This window comes from Natator depressus, chromosome 20, assembly GCF_965152275.1.
Source record: "Natator depressus isolate rNatDep1 chromosome 20, rNatDep2.hap1, whole genome shotgun sequence".
NCBI classification, from domain to species: Eukaryota; Metazoa; Chordata; order Testudines; family Cheloniidae; genus Natator; species Natator depressus.
This window is the reverse complement of record NC_134253.1, coordinates 5679226-5699383: the sequence shown is the minus strand read 5'-3', so window position 1 is coordinate 5699383 and position 20158 is coordinate 5679226. Positions and strand designations below refer to the sequence as shown.

Below are 20158 nucleotides of genomic sequence, written 5' to 3'. Positions count from 1 at the left end.
GCCAGAGGAGGGTGCCGTCACTGGCCAGTGCTAATCCCCTGAGCAACCAGGAGAAGGCGCCTCCTGTGGTGAGTGGACCCCGTGACAGGTCCCAATCCCAAAGAATTTACAAAAATAAGAATAATTAGATTAACTTCTCTTCCCAGTACTGCCAAAAGAGAGGCATCTGGTACCCTGTTTGAACACTCCGAGGGTCCAAGATGTTTGGATCCAGGGTTTTGGTTCTGGGCCACTTCAAAAGACCTCACTTAAGGTTTCACCCAGCTCTAATCCCCACAGCCCTGCTTAGCAAAATGTCACTTTAACCTGAATGAATTTCCACTGAAGACTGACAGCCCCAAACACGCCATCTGGCCTATCAGGTGCTCCCCTTTGAGTCTTCAAATTGCCGGTGGGGTGGGCAGAGTGTCAGCTCATTCCATTGAGTTGTTTGCACAGTGCGTGTGATCCAAAAAAAGACCTTAATTGCCTTGGTAAAACCAGTTGGTCATTTCCTGTCACTTCAGAGAGCACGTCTGCCACCCCTAAAGGTATCGATTTAATTAATATCAGCCTCCCCTAGCTAGTTCCCACCCACACAGGACAGGTGTCAGGAGCCAGAAGAGAAAAGAACTTGGCTGAGTGCTATAGTTGGGGACTGTAACAACTCACATCCTGACAGGTTTCAGAGTAGCAGCCGTGTTAGTCTGTATTCGCAAAAAGAACAAGAGGACTTGTGGCACCTTCGAGACTAACAAATTTATTTGATCATAAGCTTTTGCGAGCTAAATCCGATGAAGTGAGCTGTAGCTCACGAAAGCTTATGCTCAAATAAATTTGTTAGTCTCGAAGGTGCCACAAGAACTCACATCCTGTAACACACAGCCGCAAGTGGGTTTCAGAGACCCGCTATCAAAGGCAAAGTATTTAGCAGCACTGTGCCTCTTGCTGCAACAGCCTTTCTCCGAAAATATCTTGCCCTTCTCTTCTAAACGCTGAATAAACACTTCAGCCAGAATTGCTGGTTCAGAATTCTCTTGCATTCTTCCCTATTATATATAGCTTATAGGTGTGTGTGTGGTGGTAAAAGAAGATTGCAGACCTGTGTTATTATAGTGATAGTCTCATAAATGTCCTGCAGTGTCTGTGACGCCTCTAAAGTATCCGTCAGTGCCTTTTCAATTTGCCAGGCTATTAATTTCCCTTCTTTCCTGGGGTGTATTGAAAATGGCTTTAAAATTACAAGCTGTCCCTTTAAATGCTAAAGGGTTTTCTGGTCCTGCTTGCAGGCTAGGGGGCTCTGAGGGAAGCCTGCGATCTGGGTCCTCAGCAGTCAGCCTGCAACAGAAGAAGTCTGGAGCAAGGTGGGTGGAGTTGTGCCCTAGGCAGCAGCCTGCTGTGTGTCTTTCTCTGCACTTTGTTGCTAGGTGCTAGATTTCGACCAGCCCTAATCAAAGCAGCATGAGACTTAGTGTCCCTATTTTACAGATAGGGAAGCTGAGCAGCCGAGAAGGAAAGTGACTTTCCCAGGTACATTGATACCTCCCCCACCCCAGTTTACTACCCTTCTCACACTGTGACTCCGGCCACCGGGGCTTCTCATCCAATGAGTACGCTCATTCGAATGAGTGCAAGCAAACATGGAGGACAGGGCTATGGCCCTCCTTATTCAGGGCAGACCGTAAAGTCGATCACCAAGGGAATCATTGTCAGGACCTGGGCCAGAGCCCAGGTTGCTTGTGTTCAAGCGCCAGGCCCAACCCACTGGACGATTAACACAGACAGTCTAAGCCTGCTCGTTCATGTGCTGTAATCTGTCCTAAACTGCGTTGAACTCAATGAGTATCGTGTCTTTATCAGCAGGCACGGTGCCTGCAGGCTGCAAACAGCTTCCGAATTTCTACTGCCGATCCTGGAATTCCAAGGGAATCTTATCCCCAATTAAGCCCCAGGCCCGGTACATATGAAAAGTTCACAGGCGTTACCTGCTTCTTCAGCTTCTCAATTTCAGCTCGCGGGCTCTGGATACACCTGATTAGCTGTTGGTTCTCTCCTTTGGTGTTGTGTAGGCTGTCCCCATTCCTTCTGGCTGTGTTCTGCAGCACTTCATACTGATTGTCACAAACAACCACCAATTGTCACAATCACCAATGGCGGCAAGTATGGCACACAGGGCTTGAAATACTTGACGAGGATGTCAAAATGCATACTGACGTTGCTGAGGTGCAAAGAAGGATTGGTCAACTGGAGATGTTTAAATCTTCCCCGAACAAGGGCAAGGAGTGGATGAGGGGCTATTCCAACTACCCAGACACATGGGACCAACCATGAAACATCTGTTGGTCTCCCAGCTCCCGGAGGAACTGTGCACTATAGAAGTCCTCACCAGGGCTACAGACTGGGTCATATCATGTGCCCAACACTGGAAAAACCTATGATTGTGGTAGAAGGACATGAGAAGAAGAAATCACAGACAAAACAATCATTGAACTACATAGTTGCACAAAAAAGTTCTTTGCTTGTTTCCAGAATCACCCTGTTTATAAGACCTAGTCAAAAAATTTCAAACAACATTTTTTGGGGTTGAATACCTGCTTTTTTTCAAAATCTAAACTTTTCAGGACATAACTTCCTTTCCTTTGATGAAATCAGAAAACACATTTTCATTTTCACCTATTATACGAAAAAGCGGGGGAAGACTGGGGGTAGGAAATAAAGGAGGAATCTCCTGCAAAAATTGAGGGGGAAAATGAAAAATCAGCCTTTTCAAATAACTTCAAAATAGAATCAATTTTGAAATCTTGCAAAATTTTTAACAAAATTTCCTCTCATTTGTTTGACCAGCCCTAGTAATTCCACAGAATTTCAGCATTTCTGAGCAAGGCTACTTCAGTAAGCACTTTTAGCTGCGAACCCAAGGATGAAATCCTGGCCCCATTCAAATCAATAGCAAAAGTCCCATTTACTTCATTAGGACCAGAATTTCACCCAATGTCCATGAAGGGCTATCGTGTGCCAAGAATTCTTGAGGCCACTTGTGACAAGACAGGGAATAGAACTGACACCCTCCCAACCGCAGCATTGAGTTAAGTCCATTCTCCTGTGGCTAAAATGATCAAACATGGTTGCTTATAGTTGGGCATCTAAACCCGTATTTAGACTCTAAATATCTGGGCTGATTTTCAAATGTGAGGAGCACCCATAACCGCTTTTGACTTCATTAGAAGTTTGGGTACTCAGCAGCTCTGAAAACCTAGCAGCCTAAATGTCACCTTAGGTGTCGTGGCATTTGGTTCAAAGGTTAGAAATGAGTTGGTCTCTGAGATCTGTATGGAGTCCGGACTCTCTGGCACAAATGTTTGCAGAAGGAAAAAAATTCATCTTCATTTTCAAACAGCTCTAGCCATCATCCAAAAGAAACGCAACCCTGGTATCTAATAAAATCAACCCCCTTTAGAAGGGACCCACATCACCCAATTACCGGCTGCTCAAGGGAAACGGAAGACTACTTACCTGCTCAAATATATATCTCAGAAAGTTGATTTCATCAGTCAGAGCTTGCACCCTTGTTTCCAACTCTACTTTAGCCATGTAGCACAATCCACATCCTGAAGGAAAGATCAGAGATACAGTGAATTGTTTAATTTCCCATTGGGTATCGTTGAGTATGGCAGAAATAGCACCCTGTGTTCCCTGTCAAGAAACAGCTGTTCTGCTGTTGGGGCTTCCAATGTAGAGCTCAGAAAGGTGTGGGGAAAACAGGACATTATTTTAATATCCATTGCAATAAAACCAAGGGGGACATGGCATAAAGTCATTCATTTGCACCACTATAAAGGTTAGAATGTTCTTTCTTTCTTTCTTTCTTTCTTTCTTTCTTTCTTTCTTTCTTTCTTTCTTTCTTTCTTTCTTCTTTCTTTCCTCTACTGCTCTCCCTTTACCAAATATCCCTTTGGCAACTTTCAGGGACAGTAAGTTCAGAAGCTGAAAACGGGACTTTAAAGCACAAAAATGTGGTAATTTTGGTGAGGCACTCAGATGCCACAGCGATGAGCATCACAGAAATACCTATATAGATTGAGAGGTGGACATATATTTTTCGGGGCATTTTCTGGGGAGACTGCATGAGAGCACCAGAGGTAGTGCTGGGTGCAACATTGATTGCACACCAGGGGAAAGGTCTCTGTGCCGTCTGCATGAGGCACTTCAATAAAAGATCATGACGGGGAAAGGCAAGCGGTGGGCTTGGGAAGAAACCACTGGATCTTTGCTTATGTGAGTCCAGCTGCTTCAGCAACCTGTGCAACTGATGAAGAGAGGGTTCCACACTGGCCTAACTGAGCCATGGACAGGGAAGAGACTTAATTAGGGGAAAGCTGCAAATGAGCACAGGAAGGGGTTCAAACTGCTGATGGGGGAGGAGAGGAAGGGAGTGAACAAATAATGAATGAAAAACAAATCTAGGATGAGTTTTTTAAAAGGGAATAGAAAATAGTGATCATTAAAGCTGATCCAAATATACCAGTTAGGTTTTTGTTTGCAGGGTTGGTCCCAGGATATGAGAGACACAAGGTGCATAAGGTATTATCTTTTATTGGACCAACTTCTTTTGGCAAAAGAGACATGCTTTTGAGCTTACATGGAGCTCTTCTTCAGGTCTTAAGAGCTCTGTGTAAGCTCGAAAGCGTGTCTCTTTCACCAACAAAGGTTGGTCCAATAAAAGATAATACCTCACCTAACTTGTCTAATTATTTTTGCATGACATTTTTTAAAACTTTAGGTATTTTTCCAAATTTCCTGCAAAAACTCTTGTTTTTTGACCAAAAACAAAAATTGTCATTGTTCAGAAACAGTATTCTGTAAAGCAAACAAACAAAAAAATCAGTTTTCGAAAAACAAATCTGAAACTTTTGGACAAAACCAGAATTTTTACCAACATTTTTTCAGTTTCCAGGTTTCATCAAAAAAAATTTCAGAAATAATAATTGTAATAATAATTCCACCAGATCTACTGATAATGCAAACAACAAGGTAAGTCATATCATGGTAGATATAAGCAATGGACTAATGACAATGATAAGTCCAGCACTTAAGGGTTAAAAGAGAGGATTTTTTTTTAAATAAAAAAGGAAAATCAGAGTAAATATAACAATAAAAGGTGAAATGATTCTTTCTTCTTTCCCAATTTCTTTTGTTTGCATTTAGATGGTCAGATCTTTGAAACCCAGGTCTGTCTTGTTTTACGTTTGTAAAGCACCTCGCTTTGAGGCACAATGCATACAACGTAACTCACAGTGATGGTGACGTTAATTAATAGCATCTCTAATTCCAGACGTTATGAAGAATCCTCCCAACTATGTGTCATTGCAGTCAAATTAGTTTTGACGCAATGGGATTCCCCTCAGTGGCATACCTATGAGTCACCGGGCCAAACTGACTGGAGTTATACCAGTACATTCCCGACTGTATATGTGATATCATTTATCTTTCCTAGGAGCATTTCCTGGTAACTAGCCAAGACTATCATCTGACGTCTTTGCATTCCTAGGATACTAGTCCTGGGTGCCAGTATAACAGCCTAGCTAGATATGTATATGTTGCTACCAGAAGCGGTTAGAAAATAGGATTTTAGTCTTGCAGAAAACTGAATTTAAAAAAAAAATCATCCCAAATTGGGGTGAACAGACAAAATTTTGAAACCATTTTGTGAAACAAAATTATGAAAAAGATTTCTTTCGGGTCAAGCAAAGTGTTTTGTCCTTTGAAATTTGAATATAAACTAAATGTAAGGGAACTGTTGGCGCCTTCCTAAAACTCAGTGGGGGTGTTTTGGCTGGCTAGCTCCCAGGCCCAAAAGAAAGGGGAAGGGTCAATGGGAAATCAGGACCCTGAGACTGACAGTCCCCAGGAACAATGGGGAGAGGACTATGCTCCAGGTCAGCCTGAATGACAGGGCGGGCAAGCTAATGAGGGAGTCAGGAGGCCAGGGGGTCCCGTCCTCTGTGTGAGCCGGAGTTACCTGGGTCAGACAGGGTGGGGCCAAGCTAAGGAGAGAGCAGGGGCCCGAGCTAAGCTGGGAGCAGAGCCGGGCCAGCCAGAGGGGCCAGAGAAGCAGCCCAGGAAGCAGGGCAGTGCTGGGAGCAGAGTCCCAGAAGCAGCCCAGGGAGCAGACCTGTGCTGGGAGCACAGCTGCAGCCCCAGAGCCAGGGGGGCCAGAGAAGCAGCCCAGGGGGCTGGAGGCAGAGCAGCAGCAGCAGCCGTGCTGGGGCAGAGTGGAGCTGGAGCTGGGGCTGGAGCAGTCCGGAGCCGGGTGCGGTGAGCAGCTGGGGACTGCGAGGGGGACCCTGGGCAATGGGCCCAGTGCAGGGAGACGCCCCCAGCCAAGGGGCCTTGCAGGCCAGATGTGGAGGGGGATTGTAGCCCCGACGGGGTGGGGGCAACACTGGGAAGAAGGGTCCTGCCACCTAGAGCCTGAGAGCATGTGGCCACCGCCAGAGCAAGTGTCTGACCCGCAGCATCCCTGCAGCTCAGCTGGGGCCTGGGCAGGGGCTGGGACTTGTGAGGAACAGACTGAACTGCCCTGATGTTCCAGAGACACTGGGTGTGAGGTCCCCGTGCCACAGAGCAGGGTGACGGGTTTTCCTTTCACCTTTCCTTATTTTTTTAAATTGGTTGCCGTTTAATAAATTGTATTTGCTTTGAACTGTGTGTGATGATCAGTGGGTCAGGGAAGCGTCCAGAGCAGTGAGAGCCCCCCAGAGCGGGGACACCCCGTCCCCTGCCCTACATGACCACGACAGGGTTGCGGGTCGAGCCTCCCAGGTTACGAGGACTCAGCCACACAGGAGAGTGGAAGGGGAGCCCTCGAGGTCAGGCAGGCCTCTGAGTAAAGGGAGTGGAAGCGAGGACTCAGATCCTTTCACCAGCCCATTTCACCAGGGTCATGTATAAGCTAGGAAAGTTCCCCACAATAGTGGAGCATTCCCCCACTTACATAAAGTACATTTTGAAACAAAAAATTGTTTTGACATGAAAAATCATAACTCTTTGGTCTGAGAATGTCAAAAGCCCCTTTTTGACATTTTCAGAATGTTTTATTTTTCCCCATTATTTCTTCCTAAACAAAAGCAATATGAGCAAAGATTGCTTTAAAGCATCTTTGTGCTCCCTCTCAACTTATCAAGGATTGTGGTGGATTCACCAACCACTGGCAAATTTTAAAGCAAGAACAGATGGGTTTTTTTATAAAAGTTGTGCTGTAGTTCAAAGAGGAATTAATTCAGGGAAGTTCTAGGGCTGTATTATGGAGGAGGTCAGAGTAGATAATCACACAGAGGTCCCTTCTGGCCTTATAAATTATCAATCTATAAATCCCCAACACTAATCCGGTGGCTTGACAGAGACCAAATCAGTATAAGTTAGAGAAGCCCTCGGGCTGCTCTATTTTGCATCCGGCTGCCTAAGGCCTCAAAGGACTGATCCAGCAGTTGGGGGTTACTGGGGAGTAGAGACACTTTTGCCAACACCTATAATGCCAGGAACAAGGAAGGTTGGGGTGTAGAGGCGCTTCGGCAGCTCTATGCCACGTGGGGATTCCCCTCGGCAGGAGAACTCTTTACTAGCTGGTTACACCAGCATGGTGGTGGATTTGCACTGTTAGGCTACGCCCACACAGCAGCTGGGAGGGGCGATTCCCAGCTCGGGTAGCTGTACCCGCACTAGCTTTGCCTGAGTTAGCACCTAAAAATAGCAGTGTGGCTGCGCCAACTCAGGTTAATTGCCTGAGTACAATCCTGGCTGAGCCTTGGGGTACGTCCTCAAATGACTAGCCCAAGCTGCTGCCCTTGCTACCACCGCCACACTCCTTTTTCTAGGCGCTAACTCGGTTGGAGCTAGTGCGCGTAGAGCTACCAAAGCTGGGAATCACGATTGCCAGTACGTGTGTAGACATACGCTGGGAGAGAGGCGCAGTTGCTGTAATGGGGTTCATGCTCTGGTCCTTCCTATGTCCGAGGGAGAAGTTCGTTAACTACGTTTTGCTTCTTGGGATGTTGCAGTTCAAACGATCTTTGTAAAATACAAGAAGGTTCCAACCAGGGCCGGTCAGGATTTTTTTTTATTTTGACAGCTAATGTGGGTTCTTCAGCACTGAAATTTTCCACAGAAACAATTTTTATTTTTGCCAAAATATTTCAGTTTTCCATTATAAAAATCAAACTGAAACACTTTGTTGCAGGTCGGTTTGGGCCTAATCAAAACGTTTCACTTTGTCAAACTGAAAAAAAAAAAATTTGTTTCAATTCAGTTTGACATTACCTTGAGCTACTGCTTTGCCTCGTGGGAGCTGCAGTTTGGATGCTTCATGCCCCCATCTTTCTCTCACAGCCAGGCTTACTGACTGGACTACATCTCCCATGATGCACTCTACCGTTGGGGAGATTCTGTGCTCAAAAACTTCCATTCATTATAGCCCTTCACCAGTGACATTTACCAACCTACCCATCCTGCTGAGAGGTAGGCTGTCAGAAGCTCTGATTGATCCCCCACAACCTCATGCCCTCAGAGCACTGGACGAGTCCTCAGGCTACCAGGCTCTATGGCAGCTCAAGTGGGACGCACAATAATATCAAACCGAGGCAAAACAAACCATCTCAATTTGGGAATCTCAAAACAAAACGTTATGAATCCAAAATTTTAGGAATTTCCCATTCTGCCAGAAAAATTTGATTTTTCAGCTTTTGGCACCAATGCAGGACTAAAATAAATTTTGAAATATCAGAATTTCCCACTGGATGAAAATTCCAATGTTCAACCAGTTCAAGTTACAACTAACTGGGCTTTCTTTGGAAATTTGCCTATTTATTGCCCTTCGGAGCCCATAGAGGTTTAAGGCCAGAAGGGACCTCTTCTAATCTCCTGCATGACACAGGCCATAGGATTTCATCCTGTGATTCCTGCATCATTCCCATAACTTCTGGCTGAGCTAGAGGGTACATTTTAGAAAGACTCCAAGTCTTGGTGTCCATGTGATGGCACATCCACCTCTTCCCAAGCTGTTCCATTGGTTAATTACCGTCTCTGTTAAAAACCTGCACCCGAGTTCCCATGCATCCAGCTTCAGTTTCCAGCCATCAGATGTTGTTATGCCTTTGCTAGACCAAGCTCCCACCTTACACAATGTGCTGGTGATCATTGTTCCACTGACACTTCCCTTTCTCTGCTCAAAGGACCACGTGTCTCAGATTCAGTAGCATGTGGGTCTTGTCTGCTGTGACCACAGTAATGTAGAGACCGGGGTTTTCTTCACTACTCCATAACATGAAGTGTGACTCCCTTGATTTCAGTAGAGTCACACTGGCATAATACTAGCGTAACGGAGAACAGTCCCCGGTTATTATTATTTCTTTCCAGCTCCACAGTGACCTCCAAAAAAACCAAACAAAAAAACCAACCTTGCAGCAGATTCAAACTGCCCTGCCTCTAGGACAGTGGTTCCCAAACTTGTTCCACGGCTTGTGCAGGGAAAGCCCCTGGCGGGCTGGGCCAGTGTGTTTACCTGCCGCGTCCGCAGGTTGGGCCGATCGCGGCTCCTACTGGCCGCGGTTCGCTGCTCCAGGCCAATGGGAGCTGCTGGAAGCGGCGGCCAGCACGTCGGCCCACCAGGGGCTTTCCCTGCACAATCGGCGGAACAAGTTTGGGAACCACTGCTCTAGGAAGTGAACCCTATGTCAATAATCTTAACAACATTTCAGAACACACAGGGCCAGACTATAAGCTGGCCTAGGTCCATGGACTTCAACAGACCTTCACTGATTTGCATTAGCTGAGAGTTTTGCCCAGAGTATCGTTGTATGTCTGTTTTTTAACCAGAAGAACAGCTCTTGCTTTTCATTCAGGATCCTGACCACAGACCTATTCAATCTTGTATAATAATAATGACACATAGACATGATCTGACTTGTCTGCAGTTTATTGCAAATGGTCACGCCCCAAGAAAATGGAACGCCCCATGAGTAGGAAAGGTAGGTAAATGGTGACAGTACAGCATATTCTACATCACAAAATGTTTTTCAGCGAATAGTTTGCTCTGTTGTCTTTACAATAAAGGCACAAATACATCCGGTGGAATCAGGTGCAACTAAAGGAGGATGGGGGATGAGTGGAATTGGTACCCACTTGTTTATGGTGAATGTTGGTTAGAGCCTGTCTTTGGATACCCAAAATAACAAACCTGCCTAATCATTCCTTAAGGGGAAGCCTGTCGTGTCTAGATAGCCACACAAACTTTGCTAACTCCTCAACTCAGCTGAAGATGGATTATAATTTTTCCCCACATTGACCGCAACTCAGACCTATTTGTAAAGCACGCAAACAGGAGATGCAAGGCACAGTAAATACAATAGCACCCAAGAAAAATATAGCCATTTCGGAAGAAGCGCTAGGAAAAGAGAAGGAAAGTTGAGTTTTATACACATTACCCCTTGACAGCCACAACAGCCAAAAATCTACAGCACACCCAGAGGGGCAGAGCTCTCCCTCCTCTAAGTCAGCTCGCGGCTTACTGATATCCTCAAGTGATGCATTTCTTTACAGGGTCTTATCACATTTAATCGGTGGGTGCATTTCAATTGACATGGACGTTTGGCTTAAACCCGGCAGGTGTTGCTGCCAGGATGGCGCGTGGCTCCCTCCCTCCCTTCAGGGAAGAGGCGGTGGGGATCAGGTGGGGATTTGAGGGTGTGGGCTGTAAGGGATACAGTTCGTTTCTTTTCTGGATACCAGAGTTGGGTTAGGTGGGGTGTGCTGCTGCCATTTGAAGATAAAAAGATGCTTTTTTCTTTCTGGGGCCTGGCTCCAGTGCTCAGTACCCTCCTGAACCGGATTTGGAGGAGAAAGACGTGGTGCATCTCCGTACGACCGAGGAGGAACCGCCGCTGGAGCAGATGCCGCTGCTGCCACCGCCGTAGATCCTTCCACTTCCAGAAGAGAAGCCACCACCTCCAACGCTTCTGCCGCCGAATCCGCCGCCACAGACGACCCCTCCGCTTCCGACGCCGAGTCCACCGCCGAGTCCACCGCCACAGATGACCCCTCCGCTTCCGCCGCCGAGTCCACCGCCACCGAATCCACCGCCACAGACGACGCCTCCGCTTCCGCCGCCAAATCCACCGCCACAGATGACGCCTCCGCTTCCGCTGCCAAATCCACCCCCGATGCCTCCTCCGCCTCCACCAATGACAGCTGCAAGAGAAGCCCAGGGTCACCCCGTCAGCATAAGGGCAGCTCACAATCCCCAGGGAAACACAAACAACATAACATCAATGTGAAGACCACAAGCTACTTACAGACATTCACATGAGACTGGCCTCTGGCTAGCCTGTGTAGGAAAAGGGACATAGGTCATTCATCCCAGAAAGCAGGTCATGCTTCCACAGAGCCCTGCTCATTTGAGAACTTCCCATCCTTCGTGCAAAGGACGTTGCTAAGTATTTATTTATTTCCCACTTATAATAGCTCCTAGCAAATCGGGAACTTGAAACCATTTGAAACACAAATCCCAACTGGCAATGCACCTACCTGGACTCTTCTCCTTCCAGCAGTTTCCTGTACATGGCGATCTCGATATCCAGGGCAAGTTTGACATTCAGCAGATCCTGGTACTCTTTCAATAAGTTAGCCAGATCCCCCTTGTCTTTCTGCAGGGCATGTTCAAGATCGTCCAGTTTTGTCCTAGCATCCTTGAGGGCCAACTCGCCCTTCTCCTCTGCTTCGGCGATGGCAGACTGTAGCTGTGCGATCTGAAAAAGAGGAAAGGCAATGTCTAAATTCCACTCTAGACCTGCTTCGTCATTGGATTCACCAAAGCTACATGTGGCTGGAAAACAGCCTGGGGCATTACCGAAAATTTCAATTTTTCATTCCCCCACCCCACTCCAAAAAAAGTACTGCCCCAAATCCAAAGTTTTGGGGTTTCAGCCAGAATTTTTTCACTGAAAACTTGAAAATTTCCAATAAAACTGGACACTTTCTGGGGGGGGGGGATATGACCAGTTTCCACCAGTCATCAGGGTGAGTATCCATGTTCTTGCTTTATAGCTAGGGAAGCTGAGCGGCAGAGAAGGGCAGTGACTTGCCCAAGGCCCTGTCTAGGGCTCAATTGCCCCAGTTGCCATGCAAAGAATAAGGAGAACTGACACACCTCTGGCCCCTACCCTTTACTCTCCTGCTTAGATTATGACTCCGGCTACAGGGGCTCCTCATCTGATACCCCTTGCTGCAGGCAAGTGGGTGGAGGACCAGAGAGCCCAACCCACCCCGCCCCAGTAGTCATGGGCTGGAGTAGCTTCATGTGCCCACAAAGAAGAATACGTTACTCCATGAAAAGGGAATGAACTAATTTACTCCTCATCCCAAAGTGAGAGGAGCGTTGCATCTGGCTGAGTCACAATTCAGTCTCTGGCCAGCAAAGCTACCACCCCCGATGTATTCAGCACAGGCTATGAAATCTATTACCGGGGTAGTCCTGGGGAACACCTCAGCTAGAACACCCGGAGTCAGGCATCTCCCGATTTCCTGTTCAGTCCTCTACCCACTGCACCATCCTTGTAGCTCATTTGCACGCAGTAATCTGACCCGGGACACCAAACTAGGCTGAGTGATTCGACGCCTATGATTTTCTAATTCACTGCAGTGGTTTTACTGGGGAAGTGTTTTCAAGGCAGTGTCAACCCCGGTTTCCACCCACCAGGCTGTCTCCACATTGTGTATGCATTAGCAACCTAGTATGACTCAACAGCCCCCAGGAGAGCTTGGATCTCCATTCTCCTACAGCACCCCCTATTACAAAGTGCTGAGAGATGGGGCCTGCCAAGGAGGCAGATGCATTCCAAGCGCATGCTGGCTCTCAAAGATCTGCAAGTTTCACCGACTTCAACCAGCATCAGTGTCTTTAATCAGCAGATGCCACGCCTGCAGGCTGCAGACAGCTTCCAGAACTCTCCTGCTGCTGCTGGAATTCCAAGGGAATATTATCCCTGAGCCAGCCCTGTGCTGATACATATAAAAAGTTCCCGAGCCATACCTGCTTCTTCACACTTTCCATTTCAGACCGTATCCTCTGGACATTCCTTGTTAGGTCTTGGATCTCTATCTTGGTGCTGCGCAAGTTGTCCCCGTGTCTTCCAGCTGTGCTCTGCAGCTCTTCATACTGATGGGCAGAAATAAAACATTGAACCACATATCGCTGATACCTACAGAACACTTGGTAATTGTTTGGCAGCTGCTGTGCTGTGTCTGCTGCCCATCATACTAGCTTACAGTGTCTCTTTTAGGAGCCTACATAGATGCAGAGGTCTTTGGGTAATACCGTATGGTTCTCTGCAGTGTGAAGGCCCCATGACCCCATTCTACATCTTTGGTCCTATTCAGAATTCAGAACAAACATGAACCATGGATCCTCTTGGGTTGTATGTAAGAAGGGAGCTCCTGCCTGGAAGCCTATAGCTGTAAATATTTGCTTACTATGTGTAGTTCTTCCATTGCAACTGAGCTGTATTTATGAATCAGCTGTGAGCGATATTTACCATCCACGTATCTTTAGCTGCTTGATTACTTACCCTAGACTGGTACCAAGCCTCTGCCTCAGCTCTGCTACTCCGAGCAATCTCCTCATATTGATTTCGGACTTCCTGAATGATGCCGTCCAGATCTAGAGTTCTGGTGTTATCCATGGATACAACCACTGACAAGTCACGACTTATCGTCTGCAACTGAGATATTTCCTGCAAGGCACCAAAACATTAGTCATCTCTTGCATGTATCTTTCATGCATGTTATTTCCCATCTCTGCCCCTTTTCCTATTCTACAGTCTAAAGTCTACTATAGAGATCTGTTTGCTTCAATTTAGGACAAACATCATCTGTCATAGAATAAACACAGCTGAGGAGGAGGAGGTCTTACAGAAATGAGGGTGTTGCAAAAAGGTCCTTGGCTTGTTTCTAAAGTCACAGCAATTATGAGAGCTGATTAAAATTCTTAAAGGAAAACCACTTTTTGGTCAAAAAAAAACCCCAAAAAACCCCAGCCTTGTCTCAAAAAGAAAACTTTTTGTGGCTACATTTCATTCTTCAGTTGAAACTGGAAAATGAAATATTTTGCCTTTTTTTCCCCCATTATACAAAAATAGAAAGGAAGGGGTGGGGAGAATGTGGCATATTCTACAAAAAGAGATGTAAAAAATGAGAAATCAGCTCTTTTTCAATAACTCCCAAACAGAAGCATTTTGGAAATTTGTTAACAAAATTTCCCCCTGTTTCTCCACCAGCCCTGGTAATTAGACGGCATGTCCTCATTTCTGAACTACATGTGTACTCGGCTACTTATTTCAGAAAGCACTTGTAGGGTTGAAGCCAATGGGTGAAAACTTGGCCTAATTAAATTCAATGGCAAAAGTCCCATTGATTCATTAGGGCCAGGGTTTAACCCGATGTCTGTGAAGTGCTGTACAATAAGTGCCAAGAATTCCTGAGGCCCTTCAATGGCAAAGCAGAGACTAGACCTGGTCCCCAGCCTTGAGTTCAGTCCATTTGTCTGTGGATACAATGATCAAACACGGTTGCTTAAAGTTAGGCCTCTAGATCCATATTTACGCTCCAAATAAATGGGCTGATTTTCAAAAGCGAGGAGCCCTTATTGACTTCAGCAGAAGCTGAGGGTGCTTAGCAGCTCTGAAAATCTGGCATCCTAAAGGTGATTTCAGGTGCCTGGCATTTGGTTCCAGGTTAGAAATGAGTCAGTCTGTATCTGTATGGAGTCAGACTTTCTGGCGCAAATGTTTGCAGAAGGAAAAAAATCTTCGTCAGTTTCAAACAGTTCTAGCCATCACCCAAAAGAAACCCAACCCTCCTATCTAATCAAAGTCAAGCCTCTGTGGAAAGGACCGACATCACCCAATTACCGGCTGCTCAAGGGAAATGGAAGGCTCCTTACCTGTTCAAATACAAATCTCAGGAAGTTGATTTCATCAGTCAGAGCTTGCACCCTTGTTTCCAACTCTACTTTAACCATGTAGGCATTATCCACATCCTGAAGGAAAGATCAGAGATACCGTGAATTGTTTAATCTTCCATTGGGTATGGTTGAGCATGGCAGAAATAGTATCCTGTGTTCCCTATCAAGAAACAGCTGTTCTGCTGTTGGACCTTCCAATGTAGCACTCAGAAAGGTGTGGAGAAAACAGGACCTTCAGGATTAGTTATTTTATTACCCATTGCAATAAAACCAAGGGGACATAGCCTAAAGTCATTCCTTTGCACCACTATTAAGGTTAGAATGTCCTTTCTTTCTTTCCTCTACTGCTTTCCCTTTACCAAATATCCCTTTGGAAAATTTTGTGGACTTTAAGTGTAGAAGCTGAAAACCGGACTTGTAAGGAACAAAAATGTGTTAATTTTCATCAGGCACTCAGATAGCACTGTGATGGGCACCATAGAAATACCTGCATAGGTATTTTTCTGGGCATCTGACAAATTCAGTTACCCAATCACAAGTGGATATTGGGTTGTAACACACAGGTGGTAGCAACTAGGGTGTTTTGGTGCAGGCCTGTGTCTAACTGGCATTTTTTTCCTTCTAATTATGATTTTCAATGGTTATATTTTCATTGAAGACAGAATCCCGTTGAACCCCTGTTTAAAGCTTCCCACCGGATTCTTTAGTTAGCATGGCCACTTACCTTCTTGAGCACCACGAATTCATTCTCAGCACTTGTGCGCCTGTTGATTTCTTCTTCGTACCTGTTTCAAAGTAAAGAGACAAGCCGGGTGTATTTGAGTTTTGCTGCTTCAGTTACCAGTAAAGAAAGGCTAGACTCAACTAAGGTTCAAATCCAGTCTAATATCAAATAATCTCGATATTTAAATCAGAGCACCTGTCTAACTCTCTGTTCTCATCTCCTTCTCTTCCCCATTTTACTATACCAACAGTCTGCATCTAATTGACCCTTCATGTTTTATTGCCACGAACTCCTTCTTGCTAGCATGCAGATGGGATCCAATTCATCACTCCTACATCCTTTCCACCTTCAGATCCCTCCTCAAAACACACTTGTTCCTCGAGGTCCACAGCCCATCAGCCACCCTCTTAAGAAAAGAACTGCTGCAACACAACTGATTTACACCAGGATCAGAAAGAATATTAGAACTCAGGGCTTATTGTATACCTATAAGCGGAATGGGGTGGGTTTTTTTCTTAAGTAGTGAATAAAAATGTTTCTCTGTTCTTGGGCTTTATCCTTCTTGTGATTTTCAAACCACAGATGGGAATTAGAAGTCCAATTCCCATTGACTACCCACGGCCAGGTGCCTCTCTGCCATTTGTGCCTTTGAAATTAGGCCATGTTGGGATTTTCAGCCATAATTGGTATCAAAGAGTTTATGCATGAGGAAAACTAGACCCTGCTGTTCACCACTGAAGGCACAGTAAATTGACCGATCGAGTTTGCTATAGCTGTAATATGTTTTAATTTAATTTAATGTTTTGTTTCTTACTCTGTAAATGAACTTACTTGCGCTTGTACTCCTCGACATACTGCTGCATGTTCTCCAGTTCTGACTGCAGTTGTCCCTTCTGACTTTGGAGTCCATCTAGCTTCCTCCTCAAGGCTTGGATAAAATTCTCAAACAAGGGCGTTAAGTCCTTCCTAATAATTGTTCCGCCTTGCTGTTGTAAGAGGTCGTACTTGGTGACCAGAACTTTATTTTGTTGTTCCAAGAACTGGACCTGAAACCCAAAAAGCAGATGGATTAAGTATTCCCTATAATACTTGGAAGAGCGGCACTATTCAAGGATCCTGCTACATTGTGCAGACAGGAGAGTTCTTTCTCAGTTGAATGGTAATATCAAAGGTGGTCAAATCATCAAAGTTTGAAATGTTGATGAAATTTCAAGATATGGATGACATTTGGGGATTTGAAACCAAATAGCAGAAAATTTCAGTTGCATTTTCATGACATTTTCACCCTGTTTTGCAAAAGCTCTGAGCTCATTGAAATGTTTCAACTTTTTGAAAATTTTAGGAGAACAGATTTTTGCAAAACATTTCTGACCCTTTCCGCTCACTGCCCTCCAACCAGCACTTTGTAATATAGCTTAATTGTAATATTCCATCAAAACTCAGAATGGCAACCAAAAAGAATCTGAAAATAGTGAGCTCCATCACTGTAAACATTCTGGGGCAGACCTTGAGCTAGTGTAAACTGTCCTAGTTGCATTGAAGCTGAGGATCTGCCCCTATGAAAGCAAATTAGAAATCCTAGTTTTCCACTGTAAATGGGTCATTTGATAATCAAATTATATTAATAAAAAGGTAGCATTTGATAGGAGGCCACGTGGAAAGAGAAATTCACAGTAGTAAGACCAGCTAGTGAATGCTAAAGATGTTGTGATGACTTGAATGTGACTTTCTGGAGCATCTTACAGCTGAAAGCCAAAGAGTAGCTTGAGGTAGCTGAATCCATAGCAAGGCCCATGCAGGAGAAGCTTTTGATCTCTCTCTGTCTCTGGATGAGAAATTCTAGCCTATTTCTGATCACTGCTCAATTTTCCTTTCTTACCAAAACTGAGATGGAAATATAGAAACAACCCTTTCTGCAGTGCACAAAGCAGTTCAAAGTGCCCCTCTACTGCCCTGACTTCTCACCTTGTTGATTAAGGTTGCAAAGTTGTTGTTGAGGACCTTGATCTGCGCCGTCTCCTGACTTTTCACTTGTTGGATATGGGGGTCAATCTCGATATTGATTGGTTGCAGGAGGCTTGGGTCAATTTGAACGGGCTGGATGCCTCCAGGCTGCCCAGGTCTGCCAGGTCCAAAGCCAGGTCCATAGCCAGGTCCAAAGCCGACCACTCCTCCTCCAAAGCCGCCCACTCCTCCTCCAAAGCCACACGGTCCTCCTCCAAAGCCGCCCACTCCTCCTCCATAGCCGCCCGCTCCTCCTCCAAAGCCACACGGTCCTCCTCCATAGCTGCCCAACCCGACACCAATTCCACCACCAAAGCCACCACTTCTACACCCAAATCCTCCACTGTAAGAGCTCCCCACAGAAATCCTTCCACCTCCACCTAGATTATGCAAGCTCCTGCTGCCAAACCCTGCACAACGTCCGCCACCTCCATAGCCCCTGGAGGAGGTATAGGAGCTGTAGCTACTCCTGACTCTGCCTCCTCCACCTGCACCAATGGCAGAGCATGAGCTGTAGCTCCTTCTGCTGCCTCCAGTGGATGGAGTGCACGGCTGGAGATACATGGCTGCTCCTTCTAAACAGAGTAGAAGATGAAGAGGAGAAGAATCACCGTAGCTGTGGTGCAAGAAGATGAGTGCAGAGTGAAGGGAAGTGAGTCCCTCTGAATCCAGCACTGGGGATGCTCCCTTTTAGCTGCTTCGGGAGATGGGCTGGGTTTGCATGGGCGTGACAGAGGATATGATTTTATTGTGTTCTTGAGCTTGGTGTGGTTGACAGATTTTGATCTTCAATTGGCCAATGACCCTACCTAGGCACACGCCCCAGCAATGCAGAAGGGAAAAAACAAAGCAAGAACAATGTCACATACGCCTCCTGGTAACTCTCTCTGACTAAGATGCCTTGCACTTTTTTAGGGTGTCTGAATTGATCTCTCTTTAAATGATGCAGTGAATCATTAATTTCCCCCTTATTCTGGATGGGTGCCTTTTATCTGTAACTTTATCTGGAACTTGCCTCGTAAAGCCCCATGGCAGGCAAACGTTTTAGGGGATGCCAAATAATAGCACAGCTTTCACAATTCCCCACACACACACCTATGATTACACCCTAAATCTGCTTTCTCCATGGAAAATTGCCTTTGGCTTCTGAGAACCGGTTGCCCAATCCAAAGCGGGAGCTGAGCACATTGCAATTGGAGGAGGCTCTGCATCGTCTCATTAAAATAAGACTTTTACAAGAGAGGATGAATTTGGGCTTTTCACCCCTGAAGCTTCCTAAAAATCGCTTGTAATGGGAGCTTCTGTTACCCGTGACCTTAATTCCTGCAGAGGTGAATCCTAGAATCTGCAATCCTAGAATCTGCTGATTATCTGGTATCATGAATAACAAGTGCAGCAACATGGATGAGAAATGCAATGATCAACAAGGAGAGCAAATCCCCTTGAAAAGTGTCAGCGGACACTCAGGATACATCTACACTGAAATAAAAGCCCCAAAGCATGGCTGCAGCTGACCCAAGTCAGCTGACTTGGACTCATGGGGGCCTGGGCTGCAGGGCTAAAAATTGCTGTGTAGACACTCGGACAGGAGCCCAGGCTCTGGCACCTTCCCCCCCGCCTTGTGACTATGCAGCAATTTTACAGCCCCTCAGCCCAAGCTCTGCAAACCCGCATCGGCTGATCTGGGCCAGCCACAAGTGTTTAATTGTTATGTAGACGTACTCAGATGCTAGGGTGATGTGTGTGGACATACAACCAGAGAGGCCTTGTTTATAAAGTGCCATGCATGCCTATGGTGCTGTCTAGATAATAAACAATACAGCTGTTGAGTATTGTAAAGCAGCTGGCTAGCTCATGAGCGAGAGAGAGAGACAGAGAATTATAAACATAAATAAAAGCGTCACACAAACATCATTTTAACTGGTTAAATACTATTGATCAAATATACCAGTTGACTAATTTTGCCAATTTTTTGTTCAGCAATTTATTCAATGAATTTCTTTCTGATAGTCAACCTTCACTAACAAATAACCTTCACTAACAAACAAGTCATAGGGCAGAATTTTTTAAACCACCATTGGAGTCAGGCACCTGGGCGCTCTTGAAAAACCCCACTAGGCACTTATCCTGAGGCACCTAAATACCTTTGAAAATCTGGCCTTAAGTCCCGATTTTCAGAAGTCACGGCCGCACTCAGGAGCCTCTCGCCGACTTTCACAGAGTATGAATTAGGCTCCTAAAGGCCTAAGTCCTTCGGAAAGTGGGACTCCCGGGTCAAAGTTTGGAAAATGTGACTCTTTTGAAAAGTTTAGCCCAGGTCTCCACGAGAGAGAGAGCACAGTGTGTCTCACTCCTTTGTAATAGGCTGCATCTAAACACAAAACACTGCCATCCCTGCAGTGGGGAGTGGGCCTGCTCCCCCTTTAAAGGTGCACCAAACA

General features: G+C 45.7%; 1 protein-coding gene across 1 annotated transcript; it reads right to left on the bottom strand.

Moving 5' to 3' along the window:
* Positions 1-10840: 10840 nt before the first annotated feature.
* LOC141975029 (keratin, type II cytoskeletal cochleal-like) lies at positions 10841-18281 on the bottom strand. Its single transcript, XM_074935177.1, has 9 exons — positions 17679-18281; positions 16545-16759; positions 15714-15774; positions 14969-15064; positions 13596-13760; positions 13061-13186; positions 11557-11777; positions 11325-11356; positions 10841-11220 (listed from the first exon to the last, which is right to left on the bottom strand). Exons 1-9 carry the CDS (start codon positions 18279-18281, stop codon positions 10841-10843), a joined length of 1899 nt encoding a protein of 632 aa, XP_074791278.1.
* Between the last annotated feature and the right edge of the window lie 1877 nt (positions 18282-20158).